Genomic DNA, 19,845 nt, shown 5'->3' on the forward strand with positions numbered 1-19,845 from the left:
TTTTGGGCTTTGAATTCTAGAAGCCTAATTTGGTAAGAGCTCTTTGGGACCATTTTAGAAAAAAACAGTTACTGCCCTCCTCCTGCCCCCAAACATGTACAGGTGCAGAGGCCAAGGTTAAATAACTTACCCCAAGGTCATCAAAGGAGTTGACTGCATTTTTCTTTGCTTTTTAAGAATCCTTTCCCACTTTTGGAAAATTTGTAAGCCTAGTATTCTGACACTTGATGGTCATTTATTATCATTATTTGCTATAACTAGTATGAATCATATTGTACGACGATGGGAAAAGTATCTCTCTCTTTTATAGAGGATCAGGAGGTCGAAGGGCTTTTAGGTCTTGGTCATTCGGCTTCTCCATAAGTGAGCCTCCTCTGTTCATGTCCCTCATCTATTCTGTAAATGTTTGTGGACCGAATCTGGCATTGACTTTTATGGGAGATTGGAGTGTGATCTGTCTGAGGACCAAGAGTTAAAGTTAAAAGTGGACTGATAAAAAAATCAGTTGGCGTAGGGGCACCTGGGTGGCTCAGTGGTTTGAGCCTCTGCCTTTGGCTCAGGTCATGATCTCAGGGTCCTGGGATCGAGCCCCGCGTCGGGCTCTCTGCTCAGTGGGGAGCCTGTTTCTCCCTCTCTCTTTCTGCCTGCCTCTCTGCCTACTTGTGACCTCTCTCTGTCAAATAAATAAATAAATCTTTAAAAAAAAAAAATCAGTTGGCGTAAATCAGTGCATTTGGACAAATAAAGAAGAAACTGAAGGAATCCTGTCCATCAGCCTATAACATCAACCTAATACACCTAATAAAATTCAAGTCCGTAACCGCTAAACTGCTCTAGTACCTTGCCTACATGAAATTTGCTTACCTCAGGTCAGTGATTTGGAATGCATGCATCCTATTGGATAGGAGATAAAGAGCTCATTTCTTTTTGGTTGCCTTCCGTTGTAACATGAGGAATGGTGTACAGGGCACTGGCTTTTAAAAACAAAAGTATGAAAGTGTATGTTGGATGCTTCTCAATCTGTGCATCCTTCTGCCCTGTAAAAACAAGAAAGTGGCTTGGACTACATTTCTCAGTTACTCCAAGCTCTGATAGCTTATGCCAGATGAAGTCTGTCACACCTTTGGGGGTTTGAGGTGGAACTTGTTTTTGTGTTTGTTTGTTTGTTTGTTTTGCTGAGTCTTATGTGGATACCTAAAATTGATACAGAGCACAGTTTAAGAAGAAGGGCAAAGCATTTTCTTAAGTTTTTCCTTTGTTTCTGGTGCATTTCTGAGCGGCACTGTGATAGAGTAGTTAGGAATGATGATGTTGTAGCCAGGTCACTTGGATTCAATTCCCAGCTCTAATGTTTACTCACAATCGTGTGACCTTTGGCACGTTACATAACCCCTGGGTGTCTGTTTCTTCCAACAGTTAAATAGGCAAAATAAAACATCTACTTACGGCAGTTGCCAGGGGATTAAATTTGTCGATACCTCAGGAGAACAGTGCCTAGCACAGAGGAAGCCATTAATAAATATGAGCTATCATGGGGGCGCTGGGGTGGCTCAGTGGGTTAAAGCCTCTGCCTTCGGCTCAGGTCATGATCCCAGGGTCCTGGGATCGAGCCCCACATAGGGCTCTCTGCTAAGCAGAGAGCCTGCTTCCTCCTCTCTCTCTCTCTCTCTGCCTGCCTCTCTGCCTACTTGTGATCTCTGTCAAATAAATAAATAAATCTTTAAAAAAAAATGAGCTATCATCATCGTCATCGTCGTCATTGCCATCTTGTTTTGTCTAAAATCATTTTTTGTTTTTGGGAGGCAGTGTGAGTGGTGGTGGGAGAGGGACAGAGAGAGAGAGAGAGAACCTTAATCATGCTTCTGACACAGGGCTTGAGCTCACGGCCTTGAGATTATGACCTGAGCCCAAACCAAGAGCTGGAAGCTTAACCAAGCAAGCCACTTACACACCCCTCCATCATGGTTTTTTAAATTTTTTTATTTTTTTAAGATTTTATATATTTATTTGACAGAAAGACACAGTGAGAGAGGGAACACAAGCAGGGGGAATGGGAGAGGGAGAAGCAGGCTTCCTGCTGAACAGGGAGCCTGATGTGGGGCTCGATCCCAGGACTCTGGAATCATGACCTGAGTCGAAGGCAGCCGCTTAACCGACTGAGCCACCCAGGTGCCCCTTCATCATGTTTTTAAATACAGTTTTATTTTTTGGGGGAAAAATACTGGTGCTAATGTGAAGGCTTTGGAAGAATTTGTGAATTCTACAAAACTTTTCTTTTTTAAAGATTTTATTTATTTATTTGACAGAGAAATCACAAGTAGGCAGAGAGAGAGGGGAAGCAGGCGTCCCGCTGAGCAGAGAGCCTGATGCAGGGCTCGATCCCAGGACCCAGAGATCATGACCTGAGCTGAAAGCAGAGGCTTTAACCCCTCGAGCCACCCAGGTGCCCCTACAGAGCTTTTCTTTCAAAGTCGTGTCTTCTGTTGTCTTTCTGCAGCAAGCTGTGTTCCACCGTGCCAGAATGGAGGGATGTGTCTCCGGCCTCAACTCTGTGTGTGTAAACCGGGGACCAAGGGCAAAGCCTGTGAGACCACAGCTGCCCAGGACACCTTGTCACCAGGCTTTGGAGGGCAGAGTCCTGGGTCTGCTTCCTCCTGGATCCCTCCTGAGCAAGCAGCAAAGCGCACTTCACTGAAGAAGGCAGACAGTCTACCACGAGTCAGTCCCGTGGCCCAGATGACCTTGACCCTCAAGCCGAAGCCTTCAGTGGGACTGTCCCAGCAGATTCATTCTCAGTGAGTGTTTCAGCTTGCCTCCGCTCAGGAGCACCTTCATTATTGTCCGGAATGCATTGCTTTCAATCACTCCGCTTGTTCTGCACAATTTGCTGCAATCACTTGGATAATTATGTCTTCTCTTTCCTTAAGGTTGACACATCAAGTCTCTTAAACATGTTTGGTGGGTGTGTTTAGCCTCTGCAGGGAAGACTGACCATAAACATAAACCAAAGCTTTAGAGGGGACTAAGGGAATCAAGATGGAACAAGGATAACAAAGATAGCTGTTTGTGATGCGGTCATGAGTTAAAAAATTCTTCTTTTTTAGCGGGGCGGGGGAAGTGTCTAGAGTTTTGAAATAATTTAAGAAGAGAAACAGGAGGGAAGTTTGCAAAGACACTTGGCAATGGCAGCAACGCCACGCTGCACAGAAGGTATTCAAGAGAGCGGGAACCCTGGGAAAGAGCCTTTCTCGACCTCGGTAGCAGGTTAAGTGTCTCTTCTAGTAACACCATGTTTACGTCCCAGTTGCCACCCAGGTCCATTTTTGGTGAATGAGCTTGTGTTCTATTTATGGGAACGTGGTTTTTTCTTAGCGTTTGGAAGTAAGTGCCATTCTGCACACAATGAGGACTCCTGGATAAGACTGCTTATCCCCGCCCTCCTCTGAGCGGCCCAGGGAGCAGCTCCTCACCGCCCAGCGGCCTTATGTCCATTGTTTCCTTCTAATTAGCTCCTCGACACGGATAACAAGACACAGAATGTACTGCAACTCTCACTTGTCATTTGTCTAGGAATGTAAAATACAGGAAGTTCTCCACTTGAAAATGGGCTTGACCCAGCGGTTCATTTGTAAGTCATTGCTGGGAATTTGGAATACTTTCCCCCCCTGGAGACAGCTTCCACATGGTGACTGGTATCCAGGCAGCCCACAGGAGTTATTTAATCTGCTAGTATAGATGAAATTACCCTAATTTATACTTCCCCTTCGAGTAGGCCACCTACTGTCCCAGCCGAGTGGGGTCCTCATACTTTTTCCTCTTTCTTCTTCTTCCCTCCTCACCTTTCTGTTTTTCTTTCATTTTCCTCTCTAATTCTTCTTGTCCTTCTGTTCTACCGTGATAAACAGATGGGGGGGCTAGTTGGAAAGCTAACCACGTTGCTAGCATTTCCTTTGGAGAACGCAGCCCACAGCCCGTGACAAGGATTGGCAGGTCCGGCGCATCCGTAGTCATGGCTCTCACTCTGTGTCAGGGACTCTTTCAAGTGCTTTGCCTGTGTTCTGAATTTACAACTCACAGGGACCCCCATAAGGTGGGTACTATGATGAACCCCATTTTACAGATATAGAAACTGAGAGTTCAGAGTGGTTATGTAATATGTAACCCTTAATAAATGGATAATATTCACACATGCTAGGGTTTAGATAGAGGCAGTTAGGACTCGGCATCTGTGCCCTGAAGTAGAGGGTGGCAACTTTTTCTGCAAAGGGCCAGGTAATAAATGTTTTCAGCTTTGTGATGGCTTCTGTTGTAGCTTCTCAACTCTGCCATTGTAGATGCGGCCACAGACGACACATAAATGAACGGGGGTGACTGGTCCAATAAAACTTATTGACAGACACTGAAATTTGAATTTCGTATAAATTTCACACGTCACCCAATAGTCTTCTTTTGTTCCCTCCCCCCCCCAACCATTAAAAAAATGTAAGCGTAAAAGAATTCTTAGCTTGTGGGTCATACCAAAACAGTCTGTGGGCCAGCTTTGGCCTATGAGCTGTGCTTTACTGACCTTTTCTCTAAAAAGATAATTGTGCTTTTTTGGGCCGGAACGCGGATGGAACTGTGTGTCCTTGAAATGAAACAAAGCTTTGATGATCTCCTAGCTAGACATCTCTCTTCCAGCATTGGTCTGGATCTTAAAAACAAAGAACAGTTCCGTGTTGAACCGTGCCTCAGCAATCAAGAGTCAGGTTACCATGCGTTGCAATTATTTTTTTCTTGCCTTACTACTTACATAAACTGTGAAGTAATTTACAAGCGATAGCATTCATCTTGAATATCACCGTCTCCTGTTACAGTTTGACCCTCTGTGATGTGTATATATAGGTTGTTAGTAAGAACCATATGTCAGAAGTCAGATAAAGGAGGAACTTTTTCTTTCTTTTTTGGTAGCAGCCGTATAATTTAGACAAGAATGTTGTGAGTCAAAGAGGTGGCTAAGGTTTCAGCTCAAACAGGGCTTTGGAAAAATAAGTCACTAGATAAATTTGCTTCAGAGGCTTCATCTGCTGAATGAAGACACTTTTTACCCTGGTGTTGTTGCAGGGTGTGTGTGCGTGGCTGTGCCTCCAGTGTGCTTTTGGGTGAGGAGACGGGATAGCCTGAGGCACTAGCAATTCTGACAGTTTCTTAATAAACTTTTATAGGTTCCTCTGTTAGCTGGGCACTGCAAGGGGTACTAAGAGGTACACGATCCAGTTCTGCTTTTAAGGAACTTTTGAAATGATCGACGAGCTGTAACTTTCGAGGGACACAAAGGCAGGGGGGGCAGCTGGCCAGTGGATGATTTTAGGTAATGACTGAATCACCTGAAACCCTATTTAATCAAACCGCCAAAGAACCCATATGATGGGACCACTTTCCGCTGCTTTTGGGAGATGTAGCAATTCTTAAGTTAGCTTTTTTTTTTTTTTTTTAAGATTGCCTACTTTAGGGGAGTTTCAAGGTTTTGTGTTATTTTAATCTACTGAGGGAGGAGATTGATTAAGCCCCCTTGAGGTGCTTGTAGACATAAAGATAGCTAAAATATCAAAATGTGTATTTAGTGTTGTACTCATTCTGTGGCGTCTGAAGCCCTTCAGTCTTGACCATTTATTCCCCAAGCTGTTAACTGAGCACCTGCTAGTTACACATGCTGGGTACAGAATGAACAGATAAACAAAATGTGTGCTTTCCTGGAGTTCACTCTCTCCGAAGAGGGAGACAAATGCACTTGGTGTAATTAAACCATTATGACAATTGCTGCGGTGAAAATTGCAGTGAGGGGCCAGGAGTGCTGGGTGGGTGCAGGGTGTGGTGGCGTGGGGCTCTGGTGATCTTAATAGGCTGTCAGGGAAAACCCATCTGAGAAGATGATCTTCAAGCAAAGGCCTGAAGGAAGTGAGAGCATGAACCCTGAAGAAGGGCGTGTGCTATTACCCACTGCTGTGTAACAGATCACCTCCAAACTCCACAGCCTAAAGCAGTAAACATTTATTGTCTGACTGTCTCTGTAGGTGAGGAACCCCAGAGACTTGTGCTCAGTGTCTGTCATGAGGTTCCATTCCACGAGGGCGGCTCCACTAGGGCTGGAGTTCACTCACTCCCCTGGCTATTAGAAGGAGGCTTCCCTTCCTCTCAGCACGGAGCTCTCTGAGAACCCCCTGAGGGTCCTCACAGCGTGGTGGCCGCTGGCTCCCTCCAACACCAGTGATCTCCTGCTGGAGAGAGCAAGGAGAAAGCCACAGAGCCTTTGTAGTCTTTAGCCTTGAAAATACACACCTGCACTCCCCCTGTACTCTCCTCATTAGGAATGAGTCTAAGTCAGATGTACCCTCAAAGGGAGTGAAATTAAGCTGCTCCGCTTGAAGGGACAAATATCAAAGAGTTTTAGGACGTATTTTAAAAAAAGACCACATTTAGGATATGATTGGATTGGAACTTGATCTAGATGTAGACCAGTGGTAATAAAAGGTTTTAAGGCTTGGTTGAAAAACCAAGTTAAACACCTGAGATTTTAACAAAACAATTCCAAAAATCTACGACAAAGCAAAATAGAAAAAAAGAAAGGAATACAGAGGGAAACTATAGTTTAAAAGAGGCTTAAGAAACATGCTAACTAATCACAATGTTTGGCCTATGTCTATCCTGGTTAAAAAAAAAGGTAAATAAAAGCAAAAAATGATGTATAGGCGAATCATGAAAATGCTGACATTGACCGGAAACTTAGTGGTAGCAAAGGATGATTGTTGAATTGGGAGGCTGTGATGAAAACATTATAGTTCCGTAAGGAGAATGATGTTAAAGTATTTGCAGATGAAATCCCATGCCGTCTGAGCTTTGACTGAAATTATTCAGTGGGTTGAGGTGTAGACGTAGTGAGATTGGCCATGAGGGCATAATTATTGAAGGGGGTTTATGGGTCCCTGGGGGTTTCTCACAGAGCTCTATTTTTGATGTTTTCTGTAACAACAATGATAGAACAAACCAAGAGAGAATTTCAAGTGGGAGGAACGTTGTGATTTTTTTCTGCCTTAGAAAATTAATCTGGCTGTAGTGGCTGCAGTGGATTAGCCGGAGGGGTCACTGGAGGATGGCTCTGCAACAGGTGTGAGGAAGGACGTGAACTCAGGAGTGCCTGTGTGTGAAAAACCTTGGCATGCCGTGAAATGTGGGAGGCAGAGGTGAAGAGGATTGGGTGTGATCCAAGCTTGGGACTGTGGGAGGAAGGAGGGATACGGAGGTCTTCCCATCCTGCTGCTTTTGAAGGTTTCCTCTGTAGTATCTTGGGTCTCCGAGGTCTCTGAAGTGGTTGATCCTTGGTGAATGGATGGTCTCTGACAGAGTTTTATGGGTGAATAGCCAGGATCATTCTCTGTACTGTTCTGTCAGGGACGAAAAGCAAGTGGGTGTCCGTGGTTCAGCAGGACACTTGAGCAGCTCTTGGTTTTGAAAGACCCCGGCCAGGGCATTCTGGCAGTAGTCACTGCTGTAGACGGTCGTTTCATTCATGCTTTTCATGGAAGGTGTTCATGATTACGGTGTTCTTTTTTCCAGTTTTGGCAGGCCACATCGCAGCTACTCTGTGAGCTAAAGAAAAGACCAAAGGATGCCTCCTCCTCCTCCTGTATGCAGATTTGGGCCGCCACGTCCGATTCTTTGAACTTTCTTCTTGACCTTGGGAAATTCTGTATTAACGTTTCAGGTTGCTCTCAGAGCGTATCCCGTAGATGTTATCTGCACACGGCTCTCAGTGTCTTTGTTGGAGAATTGCCACTGTTAGGTCACCCGCACCTCTAGTGTCTGTCTTACCTCCTCTATGCAAAAAGGTGTTAATGCTTCTAAGTTGTGGCGGGGAGATCCCACAAAGAAGCAAAATTCAAAACTGTTCAGCTTTCCAGAACTTTTTCATCACCTGTCAGTATCATTATTCACATATATATTGAAGTGTCCCATAAAAGTTTGCTGTCAGTCCTCTACATTGCTCACTGAGACGGTTTGGACTTGTGTACAATGTCTGTCTTTTTTTTTTTTTTTTTAGTCAACATTTTCTTTTTTTTTTTTTTTTCCATTTTATTTATTTTTTCAGCGTAACAGTATTCATTCTTTTTGCACAACACCCAGTGCTCCATGCAAAACGTGCCCTCCCCATTACCCACCACCTGTTCCCCCAACCTCCCACCCCTGACCCTTCAAAACCCTCAGGTTGTTTTTCAGAGTCCATAGTCTCTTATGGTTCGCCTCCCCTCCCCAATGTCCATAGCCCGCTCCCCCTCTCCCAATCCCACCTCCCCCCAGCAACCCCCAGTTTGTTTTGTGAGATTAAGAGTCATTTATGGTTTGTCTCCCTCCCAATCCCATCTTGTTTCATTTATTCTTGTCCTATCCCCCTACCCCCCCATGTTGCTTCTCCATGTCCTCATATCAGGGAGATCATATGATAGTTGTCTTTCTCCGATTGACTTATTTCACTAAGCATGATACGCTCTAGTTCCATCCACGTCGTCGCAAATGGCAAGATTTCATTTCCCCACAATGTCTGTCTTTATCCTCGTTAATCATGATGGATGTTACAGGCACAGACCATGGAACCACACGGGGAGGTTGTGAGGGCCAGTCTTTAGCTGCTGATGTCTTTTTGTCACTAGAGAGGGTTGGTACAAATGACCGCTGCTTTGCCAAGTGGGAGCTGTTATCTCTACGGTATAGAGGAAGCGCTTTCGTGGGAGACACTGTACCCAGTCCCCTCTGTTGGTGCTTGAGAAGGAAGTCTGGTTTCACTCAGGATATGGATGTCAAATCTATCTGGGGAGCTCACATGTGTCTCATCTTTTTTTCTTCCCTGATGATGGCTATTTTCATCATCTTGTGGTGTCCTGATGCTAGAGAGGATGGTGGTTAGTTTCCCTGGAAAAATCCTGTCTTGTCTCAGTCCAGGTGAGGGGGACTGTGTTTATCTAATGGCATTAACTTTCCCTCTTTTTCATTCTCTTCTTCCCAGGGATGTGGTGAAGAGAAAGGAAGCAAATGAGCCAATGTTCTTTTAAAAGACAGGAGTCATTCAAATGCATTCTATATTTATCAAGTGAGCTCATAGTATGCCAGATATTTTCTAAATATAGGCAAGGCCCTTTAGAATCCACATTGACATGCTGGGTTCCACTTTCCAAGTTCTTGAGAACTGAAGACTTTGCATTTACCATGAGTTAGTGGATAGGAGGCAGTGCTGAGTGATGTCTGTGCCGGGGAGAAGAGGGTGCTCTGCTGCCCTTTATCTTTGCCCCATTCTTACCTTCCTGTCACTGTGGTTGTGAGTCTTAAAAAAAAAAAGCCCCAACCCCAAAATTATATGCTGTGATGTCCATAAGCTTGGGGGCTTAGTGTAATGTTCTTTTTTCCAGTACTTTCTCCTACTTAACAGCAACAACAACAATGAAATGTAAGCTCCTTCCCTTTATTTGGGTTTCCTCATGCTACCCTGAAAGGGGGGGGGGACCTCATTATAAAACTACACCAACAAGGTGCCTGGGTGGCTCAGTTGGTTGGGTGACTGCCTTCAGCTCAGGTCATGATCTCATGATCCTGGAGTTCCGGGATCGAATCCCACATCGGGCTCCTTGCCCAGCAGGGAGTCTGCTTCTCTCGCTGACCTCTCTCCTCTCATGCTCTCTCTCTCTCTCTAATAAATAAATAAGAAAAATATTTTTAAAAAACCCAAAAAACTACACCAGCAGTTAAAACTTTGGGGAGAAGTTTTAAACTTTCTGTAGCATAATAATTGAGATTGGGATCTTACCTAAACTTATGGAGGAAGTCAAGGAAATGGTCAGTACTTGAATGGGCAGTTTCCCCAAATGATCTCTCAGGCTGGGGGTCAGGGGGAACTTGCTCAGTCTTGACCCTCACCCCCTACTCTGCTGATCGCCCCACGGGGCTCCTTTCTGTGCTTCCTCTACCCCCCATTATCATAACACTCACTATACAGTTTTTTACCTCTTTATCGCCGTAGGTACGCAGAAGGGCTTCGATAAATGTTGAATACATTTTTTGAGTTTTTTTTTCTAGAGGAAAAAAAATAAGGTCTAAGTCCTTGTCTGAGTATTATCTCATGAATACCCACCTGTTTTTGCAAGGAGTTACCTTTTGCTCTTGGAATAATGCTGTTTGCCTTTGTAAAGCCCTGAATGCGTTGCAGAGTACTTTGCATTCCTGTTGTGTCTGATCTACCTAAAATGTCTATGCAATGAAGGTCTTGATCCTACGTGATGGTGTGGGAAAAAAGGCAGAGTGGCAGAAAGTTGACGAAAAGGAACTCAATCCAAGGATTTTAGTGTACGTTTTATGACACTGTAGGGATGGGTTGAGAACTCATAGTTTGAACCAGTGATTGCTTTTATCATTTTATATGCGTATTTTAAACTTAAAAAATTGAAGTTTAATTGAGATCACATACATAGAGTCCACAAATCAAAAGTGCGTTAAGCCTAGCGATTATCCCAAAGTGATAACACACTCCTGTAAGTATCACCCACATCAGAGTAGAACATGCCAGGACCACTTATATAAGCCCCCTTGTTCCTAGATCTGCCGTCTCCCTCCTTCCCAAAGGGAGCTGCTGTCTTGACATCTAACATCAGAAATCCAGCTCTTCAACAGCATATCTATCAATGAATCATATAGTGCATGTTTTTTCACTCCTTGTTGTGTCTCAGATTCGTCTGGGTGGTTGTGTGCGGCTGGAGTTCACAGGGCCAGTGCCAGAGACTACTGGATGTTTAGAGTTTTTCTAGTTTTTGATTCTTGGGAATAAGGCTGTGGAGGTGGGTATGTGTGGGAATTCCAGAAGATGATCTTCGTGAATTCATCAGAAAAACACGCCCAAAGGGACATAACCTTGTCAAGGTTTGAGAAGGACTTTATGAGCCATTCTACAGTGTGTGCTCATATTAGTATCATCTTTTGGTCAGCACTATTTTGTTTGTTGGCACTTAGGGAAAATGGTGAGGTGAGATGGCTTTTGAGGACCTGGAAGCAGGGCATCTTTTCTCCTGAGTGGGACTTGGCAGGAGGACGGAACTGTGGGATGGGGAGGGGAGGTGACTTGTGCATTGCCCTGTCTGCACCCCACTGAGTCCCACGAGGAAGGCTGCACCAGGAGTAGTTTCGAGATAGAACCAGCAGCTGGCTGGGTTTAAGTTCTGGTGAAAGGTACATAAGGAATTGGAAACTCAAAAATGTGCAATTTAAAAGGCAGGTGTGCAATGATGTGGATGGAACCAGAGGGTATTATGCTGAGCAAAATAAGTCAATCAGAGAAAGACAATTAACATATGATCTCCCTGATATGAGGAATTTGAGAGGCAGGGTAGGGGGTTTGGGGGGTAGGGAAGGAAATCATGAAGCAAGATGGGATTGGGAGGGAGACAAACAATAAGAGACTCTTAATTCACAAAACAAACTTTGCTGCTTTGCTGGTGGGGTGGGGTGTTAGGGAGAGGCTGGTTGGGTTATGGACACTGGGGAGGGTATGTGCTATCGTGAGTGCTGTGAAGTGTGTAAGCCTGATGATTCACAGACCTGTACCCCTGGGGCAAATAATACATTATATGTTAATAAAAATAATTTTTTAAAAAGGGGCCGGTGCTAGGATAGAATTTGCTTTTCAGTTTCATTGCTAGAAATCAGGATGTTGTTTCAGTGTTTTATGCTGTCCCAGTTCTCTTTCATCTGCCTCTTCCTTCTTCCTGTTTTAAGGACACTCGGGCTCATCTGGATAATTCAGGATAACTTTCCCCATCTCGGAGTCAGCTGATTAGCAGCCTTACCTTCATTTGCAACTTTAATTTCCCTTTGCCAGGTTCCCTAATATATTCACCGGTTCTGGATGTGGACATCTTTGAGGGGCTTGGTAAAATTATTTTGGTAATAATGCTAAAACCATTATTCTGACTTCCAGAATATTTTCTTAAGGACTCATCCTTGTTTTTGTGATCTTCCCTGATATTTAGGAGTGAGCCATAGTCACAAGGGATAGTAATCATCAAGGTACCCTTCCATTAATACCATAGCCAGACCTTATGACTCTGATAAAAGTTAGATTTAAGCATTTCACATAGATTGAAGAACTAAATGTCGCTCCCACTGTTCTCTGAAATCTTGCAACCAGCACCCTCAGGCACTTGTGGTGGCTGGAAGAGGGAAAAACCAAGAACCTAGAGCTGTCCAGGAAGCAGGAGGGGCCCTGGTTCTCCTTATGCCCTTAACCTTGTGGAGCTGGCATTGAAAAATCAACACCAGTCAAAACAAGTACCTTTTGGCATACAACAGCCCCAAGCACTAGACAAGTGGCCTGGGGGCTCTGATTGCAGTGCTTTTGGTGGGGGGTGGGGGGCGGTTAGGAAGGGGTAGGCAGACATGTAGAGAAGAGGCGAAAGAGCCAGGCGTATCCCTTCCTTCCACAATTCGACTGGAGCCCTTGAGCCTGATAATGAATTCCCCATAGGATTATTTTGTGTTGAAATAAATTTGTGCACCGGAAATGTCCAAGGACTTGTTGCAGTTGCTGATGGAACTGGGATGGAAACACAAGTGAATCCCCTGATAAGCAGTTGGGGCAGATTGCAACATGGTGGATGCATGGAACCCATGAGCTTTTAGCCCTGGTCTGCATGGCTGATCCCAAACTGGAGAATGATTTTTAGAGCCCGACTTTGGGTGTTGCCTAGATTACAGTAAAAATCCTTCTCTACATTTGGATATGTCTGGCATTCTGTAGATACTGCCAGTGAATCCTTCCAAGGTGCCCCTAGGGTTGCACTGAATCTTTTTTCCTTGTTTTCCTTGGCTTAAGAGTTTGTTTATGTTCAAGCAGCATGTAGACTAAATTTTAAGACTAAACTTTTATAGCTGTTCTCTGCCCCAGTGTTGCCTGGCATCAGAATAAAGAACCTGTTAAAAAAAAAAAAAACAAAAAAACCCAAACACCCCTGTAAGACATATGTCCTCTGTGAGGGAGGTGATGAGCACAACTCACATTATAAAAAATAAGCATAAGGAAATGAAAAAATAAGTTCATGTGTATGGTAAACCTGCTTAGAGTTAGTATGTTTTCACTGCGGCTCTCAAGGTTGAGTATATTTTTGACCTTTTTATCTGTTCCTTGAATGCGTTAGAGATGACCTAGCAAGAAGAGCTGATCCTGGGGTCCCAGAGGCAGGAACTTCGAAGTGGAAAGAATGTCTCCTTAAACCCTGTGGAGAAAAGAAACCCTAGATTTCACCAATCCAGGGAAAAATGTCTGTCATTTTTCAGGACTGCTATTTCTGGACAAGATGTTTATGTGTTTGTGCAGGATAGCAGGAGGAACCAGGAAGACTGGATGAAATTAAACCGTGGATTCGAGAATGTTCCTGTACCCGCTAGAGTTAGGTGGATTTTCCCATGAGTAGGGTGGGAAGGCTCTGGCTGGCCCTGTATCCCAGGTGCCTGGGATTTTATCAAGTATGAAGTCTGGTCCACTGCTGGAGGATCTTTTCAAAATACAAGTCTTGTCTTGCCTTGCTCCGCATAAGAGCCTGCGGTGGCTTCTCAGTGCTCTGAGGAGAAAGATGAGTTCTCCCCTCCTGGGACATCAGGCTTCCTGGTCTCATCTTGCACGCTATCCCCTAGTTGTCATCATGCACAGGCGCTAGCCTGTCACCATGTCCCAGGCAGCTCCTTAACCCTGTCCAGCTCCTTCCTGACACATTGTCTGTCTGCAGTCTGCCCCCGCCCTCGCCCGAGCTCCTCTTCCCTGCTAACACCTGCTCGTTTTCCTGCTTTCCGTTTTCTCAGGGAAGCATTCCCTGATACCTCTGTTACTCCCTCAAAGATGCTGTCATAACACCATTTCCTCATCCCCTCCCTTCACAGCATTCACTTCAGTTTGTGTGATTTACTCTTCTTGGCACAAGGCTTCCTCGGTGAATGAATAAATGTAGGTGATACTTGGACGGCTCTGGATCCAGAGGTCTGGCCATGCAGGAATGCGGATAGTAGCCCATCGGCTAAGCTGCCTCAGTTTCCTCCAAGTAATCTGAAGAGACCAGTTTAATGAGTCATTGAGGAGAGGAGGCAAAAGGTGACTCCATCTCCCCCTACCGCATCTGGGCCAGCAGTTCTACCCCGACACGCCATTCTTTGGTGGTGCTTCTAGGTGACGGTAGGACCCACTTGCTGTCTATCTCTGACAATTACAGATTCTGTTTAGTTCTCCGGATCATCTCTCCTTGGCCCTTGCGAAGTCAGGTCTTCTTGCTCCTTGCACTTCTTCAAATGCCAACGGCTGCTGCGAGGCACGGTAGCAAGTAGAAAAGGGACCGCTAAGCCCGGGCAGCCAGTTTCTTGGGAAAATGACTGAAATGGACACTGAAAATCCATTTTATGAGCTTGAACTTCCTAGTCCTCATGAGTATTTAATGAAATATTAATTGACTTGCACCTTGATGGAAGATTGGGTGCAGTTCTCAAAAGCAAACAGGGAGGGGCATGCAAACTTAATTATTTCTCATTTAGAGTTATTTTTTACTTAGACTGAAACCGTTTTTCTCTTAGAGTCCCTATGGTTCCAGAGTACGTGATTCATGGAGTTGGCTCTCACCAAAATGCAAGGAAATAGTTCATCAATATCAGTGTCTTTGAAAAGAATTACTCCTGGGATGCCTGGGTGGCTCAGTCCTTAAGCATTTGCCTTGGGCTCAGGTCTTGATTCTGGGGTCCTGGGATCGAGCCCTGCATTGGGCTCTCTGCTCTGTGGGAAGCCTATTTCCCCCTGTTTGTGTTCCCTCTGTTGCTGTGTCTCTCTCTGTCAAATAAAATTTAAAAATCTTTAAAAAAGGAATCCTGGTTATTTGTCCCCTTTGAGAGTTGAGGGAAATGGGAAATGGAACAAGAATGCATTGGGTACAACCTTTTTGCCATCAAACATCTTCATCCAGCACAGATCATAAAATGTTATAACATAAAAGATGAATGTCTTGCCCAGAGTCACGTGGGTGGGTAGTAACAGAGTTGTGACTTGAACCCAACCACTTCTTAGTCTACATTCTCCTTGCTGTTTTTTATATGCCGCTGTCAGACTCTTTGCTATCAAAGTGTAGGAAAAAAATTTGCACAGTATATTTGAAGCCGAAAACCCAAAAAAGATAGAGGGGTGATGAAAAATTTGAGTCATTTCATGAATTTTCAAGTAAAACACTGTTGTTTGTCAAAAAGTTGTTTTTTTTTTTCTAAATGATCAAGGTTCACTTACCAAAATGTATCCTGTCTTAAGAAAATGTGACAGTTACTTACTTCTTTATCTTAAGTTACCAATATAGAGGCTGTTTTCAAATCCTTAAAAAGTTATTGGATTGTCTGCCACAGATACAGAATTTACTTTTTAAAAAAAATATTATATTATGGCTTTTTTAAAAAAAAAGATTTATTCACATTAGAGATAGATAGAGCGTGGGCAGGGGGAGGAGCAGAAGGAGAGGGAGAAACAGACTCTGCTCTAAGTGGGTTTGGGGAGTCCCACGTGAGGCTCAATCCCATGACCCTGGGATCATGACCTGAGCTGAAATCAAGAGTCAGACGCTTAACCAACTGAGCCACCCAGATGCCCTTCATCTTCAGGCTTTCTTGACGTAGGCATCACTTTTATTGCTTGTGAAGCACACCGCTTTTATTCTTTGCCGGATGTTGGTGTTTTGCCAAGTGCTGGTATTTGGGGATTTGATGGACAGAGTCTAAAGTGAGACATCATTCTTCCTTAATTTGTTCAAAGCCTCTTTCTGCAGCAGCTAATCTTTCCTAATTATATTTCTAGGAAGGATGTTCTTAACTCCAAGACGACATGGACATTTTGAGATGATTAAGATGCACTTCACTGAGAAAAGGAATTTGAAAGGAAATACTTTCTGTTTCCCATACCTCGCTCAGGAAGTACAACAGCCATTCACCTTCTACACGCTCAATGAAACTCTCCCCTTTCTGTTCCTCTTCCGTTCCTGTAGCTCCTCTTTATCTTCTGGCTTCATGAAGCTATTTTGAAGGAGAAAAACAGGATTCCTTAAAAAAACAAAAACAAACCAAAAAAAACCCCATGTCCATGAATGAGGCAAGCACTTCACAACTTAATTGCCTTCATGTCTTGAAAGGTTACTTGTGAATGTAAATAGTTGGAGAATTTAGTGTATTAGAAATGCTTTATGTAAGACTGAAACACTTTGCCATCTCCTTGATTTTCTTTGTTGCCATGCTGCTTTGTATTACTGGAAGGCAGTGATTTTTATGTGAAGAATAAATAGATTAGTGTTGTGTATATTAGATCATTTCAGATCCTTAATATTTTGAATAGAGTGTGTGTGGTCACTGATAAAACAAATGAACGATAGTCTGTAGAGCATTAGTGGTTCTGAATATTTCTAAGGAGTATGATTTTATCACATTGCTCACATATTAATTTCAGTTTGTTTTTCTTGTTATTTTTTTTACTGAGGTTGAACAGTTTCCAAATGTTTATTAGCCCTTTGTGTGGTTTTTTTTTTTTTTTTAAGATTTATTTATTTGATAGAGATTACAAGTAGGCAGAGAGGCAGGCAGAGAGAGAGGAGGAAGCAGGCTCCCAGCCAAGCAGAGAGCCCGATGCGGGGCTCGATCCCAGGACTCTGGGATCATGACCTGAGCCGAAGGCAGAGGCTTTAACCCACTGAGCCACCCAGGCGCCCCAGCCCTTTGTGTTTTTATGTATAACCTGTTAACATTCTTTATCCCATTTAAATTTCTACTTGCATAGAATTTCTAGAAATGTTCTTTTTTTATTTGTAAGAGCTTTTTTAATATTACAGATCTCTTTGTGGGACTTTAAAAAACAAGATTTTATTTGAAAGAGAGAGCTTGAGTGGGGGGAGGGGCAGGGAGAGAAGCAGACTCCTCTCTGAGCAGGGAGCCTAACACAGGCCCTATCCCAGGACCCTAGGATTATGGCTTAAGCCAAAGGCAGACACTTAACTGACTAAGCCACCCAGGTGCCCCCTTTTTTGTGAAACACTTCAAGAACTCTCAAAGTTGGGGAGGGGGCTTGTATGCAAAGAATGTTATTAGTACCTACTGAATTTTTTATTCCCTAATTTGGAAGAAACTTCTTAAACTGAATTTTTGAAAACTGCACTCACCTGGGAGGACAAGAATACAATCAATGACTCGGGTAATGTATTTTAGAACACTTCAGTCCTATGGGAGGCTTGTTGGATGACACAAATATAAATCTTCAGGTACTATTGAACCATCTTAATTTTCAAGATGGTTAAGCTTGTATAGTTCTTAGTGGTTTTTTTTTTTTTAACTCGGTTGCCTTATCCCAGGTTCACCGTAGTGAAGATAGAAACTCTGTTCTCCCCACCTCTGCAATACAAAAATAAATTTACTATAATTATTTCATTTAGTCTGTCAATAAATAGTGAGTGCCAACCATATGCCAAGTACTGTTCTAGGCATTCTGATGGGAGGATCAGGCTAACATATTGATAATAAGGGATAATACCGTATTGACTGGTAAATTAGGTAGTATCTGTTACAGATTCTAGTGGAGGATAAGGAAGGGGGCCATCAGTAGGGACTGGAGTAAAGGAAGACTTACTAGAATCTGGAGGACTTCGAAAGTGAAGGGAAGGCTGGCCTTTATTTTATTTTTTAAAATTTTGTTAATATATCGTGTATTATTTGTTTCAGGTCTGTGATTCATCAGTCTTATACACTTCACAGCACTCACCATAGCCCATACCCTCCCCAGTGTCCATCACCCACCCACCCCGTCCCGCCCATCCCCCCTCCACTCTAGCAACCCTTAGTTTGTTTCCTGAAATTAAGAGTCTCTTATGGTTTGTCTTTGTCTCTGGTTTCTTGTTTAATTTTCCCCTCCCTTTCCCTTTGATCCTGTCTTGTTTCTCAAATTCCTCATTTCAGTGCAATTATATGATAATTGTCTTTCTCTCATAGACTTATTTCATTTAGCGTAATATCCTCTAGTTCTAAACACATTGTTGCAAATGGCAAGATTTCACGTTTTTTGATGGCTGTGTAATAGTCCATTGTCTATATATACCACATCTTCTTTATGCATTCATCTGTTGTTGGACATCTGGGCTCTTACCATAGTTTGGCTATTGTGGACGTTGCTACTATAAACATTGGGGTGCATGTGCCCCTTTGGATCACTACATTTGTATCTTGGGGTAAATACCCAGTAGTGTAATTCCTGGGGAGGTAGCTCTATTTTCAACATTTTGAGGAACTTCCGTGCTGTTTTCCAGAGTGACTGCACCAGCTTGTATTCCCACCAACAGTGTAGAAGGGTTCCCCTTTCTCCTAACCCTCGCCAACACCTGTTGTTTCCTGACTTGTTAATTTTAGCCATTCTGACTGGTGTGAGGTGGTGTCAAAGGGCTAGTATCCAAAATCTATAAAGAACTTATCAAACGCAACACCCAAAGAACAAATAATCCAATCAAGAAATGGGCAGAGGACATGAACAGACATTTCTGTAAAGACGACATCCAGATGGCCAACAGACACATGAAAAAGTGCTCCATATCACTCGGCATCAGGGAAATACAAATCAAAACCACAGTGAGAGGCTGGCCATTACATAAAGGATATGACAGGATGGAAGATATGGTGGAAACGAGTCTCTGATTTCCCTAGGACAAGTGGAAGATTGATCTATTTTGGGGGAATTGAAGAATAGTAGGAAGTGAGATTGAATGGATGGATCCAGATTCTGGCAGGCTTTGACAGTTGGGGAGAGTGCCTTCGAGTGGGGCTGTGAGAAATGGGGAGGTGCTCCTGCAGAAGGGTAAGATTACTTGTGGGGAGCCAGGTCAGACTAGTACTGTGGAAATGTGAGGAGGGCCCAGGTGGTTGTTGCGCAAGTGAGAGAAAGGTTCCTGTGGGAACAGGCCTTGTAGCCCACCTACTTCTCACAGTGACTTCTGGAATCTAATTTTCTTCAAAAATAGAGGGGATGCAGACTAGCAGTCCAGAAAACCCTTCCTTTGTTTCCAGGCTAAGGACTTATGTAGAGTCTAATGTTTATCTCTCTCTCCCTAGATACATTAAGTCAAAGAATCTGTCATCTTAGCCACTTTAGGAAAGGAAGGTGGGGGGGTTGTCTTTGAAAGCTTTCTTTTTTCTTCTTCCACTCTGCCCTGGATTCAAGTTCATGGACTTGTAATCAGAAGCAGATTCTATTTCCTTCTGTGTTGATCAAACTAACACTCTTCTGAATGCATTTGGTGACCATTTGTCATGCTCTGTAGAAAAGTCAGGGTCTCTTTTTTCTTTTTCAGATGTTTCAGACTCCAGTTTTCTGCCTTTTGTTGTTGTTGTTTAAGATTTTATTTATTTATTTGACAGATCACAAGTAGGCAGAGAGGCAGGCAGAGAGAGAGGGGGAAGTAGGCTCCCCACTGAGCAGAGAACGCGATGCAGGGCTCGATCCCAGGACCCTGAGATCATGACCTGAGCCGAAGGCAGAGGCTTAACCCACTGAGCCACCCAGGCACCCCCAGTTTTCTACCTTTGCCTTTGTTGGCTCTATGGCTTTTGCCCTGGTGTGTTCTCTTTGCTCCTTCCAGTGTAAGTCTCTCTCTATCCGCTCTGTGGTTTTCGTGCTATGCTAGGAGTGCTCGGCTCACCAACATTCCCCTTCCAGTAGGTGACTGAACTCCCACATTGTTTATGATGTCATTACTGATCGCTGAAAAGTAAGCCTTGGCTACTTGGGCATGT

At 43.7% G+C, this 19,845-nt stretch overlaps 1 protein-coding gene across 4 annotated transcripts in view; it reads left to right on the forward strand.

Annotated features, from left to right (window-relative positions):
- Positions 1–19,845, forward strand: part of LTBP1 (latent transforming growth factor beta binding protein 1) — a 402,027-nt gene that overhangs the window by 41,770 nt on the left and 340,412 nt on the right. For all 4 annotated transcript variants that reach the window (XM_045979278.1, XM_045979276.1, XM_045979280.1 and 1 more), the window contains exon 3: positions 2,498–2,795. In XM_045979278.1, coding sequence (XP_045835234.1) covers positions 2,498–2,795 — 298 coding nt within the window. The remainder of the gene's footprint in view (positions 1–2,497; positions 2,796–19,845) is intronic.

The sequence above is a fragment of the Meles meles genome, chromosome 15 (assembly GCF_922984935.1).
Source record: "Meles meles chromosome 15, mMelMel3.1 paternal haplotype, whole genome shotgun sequence".
Classification (NCBI taxonomy): domain Eukaryota; kingdom Metazoa; phylum Chordata; class Mammalia; order Carnivora; family Mustelidae; genus Meles; species Meles meles.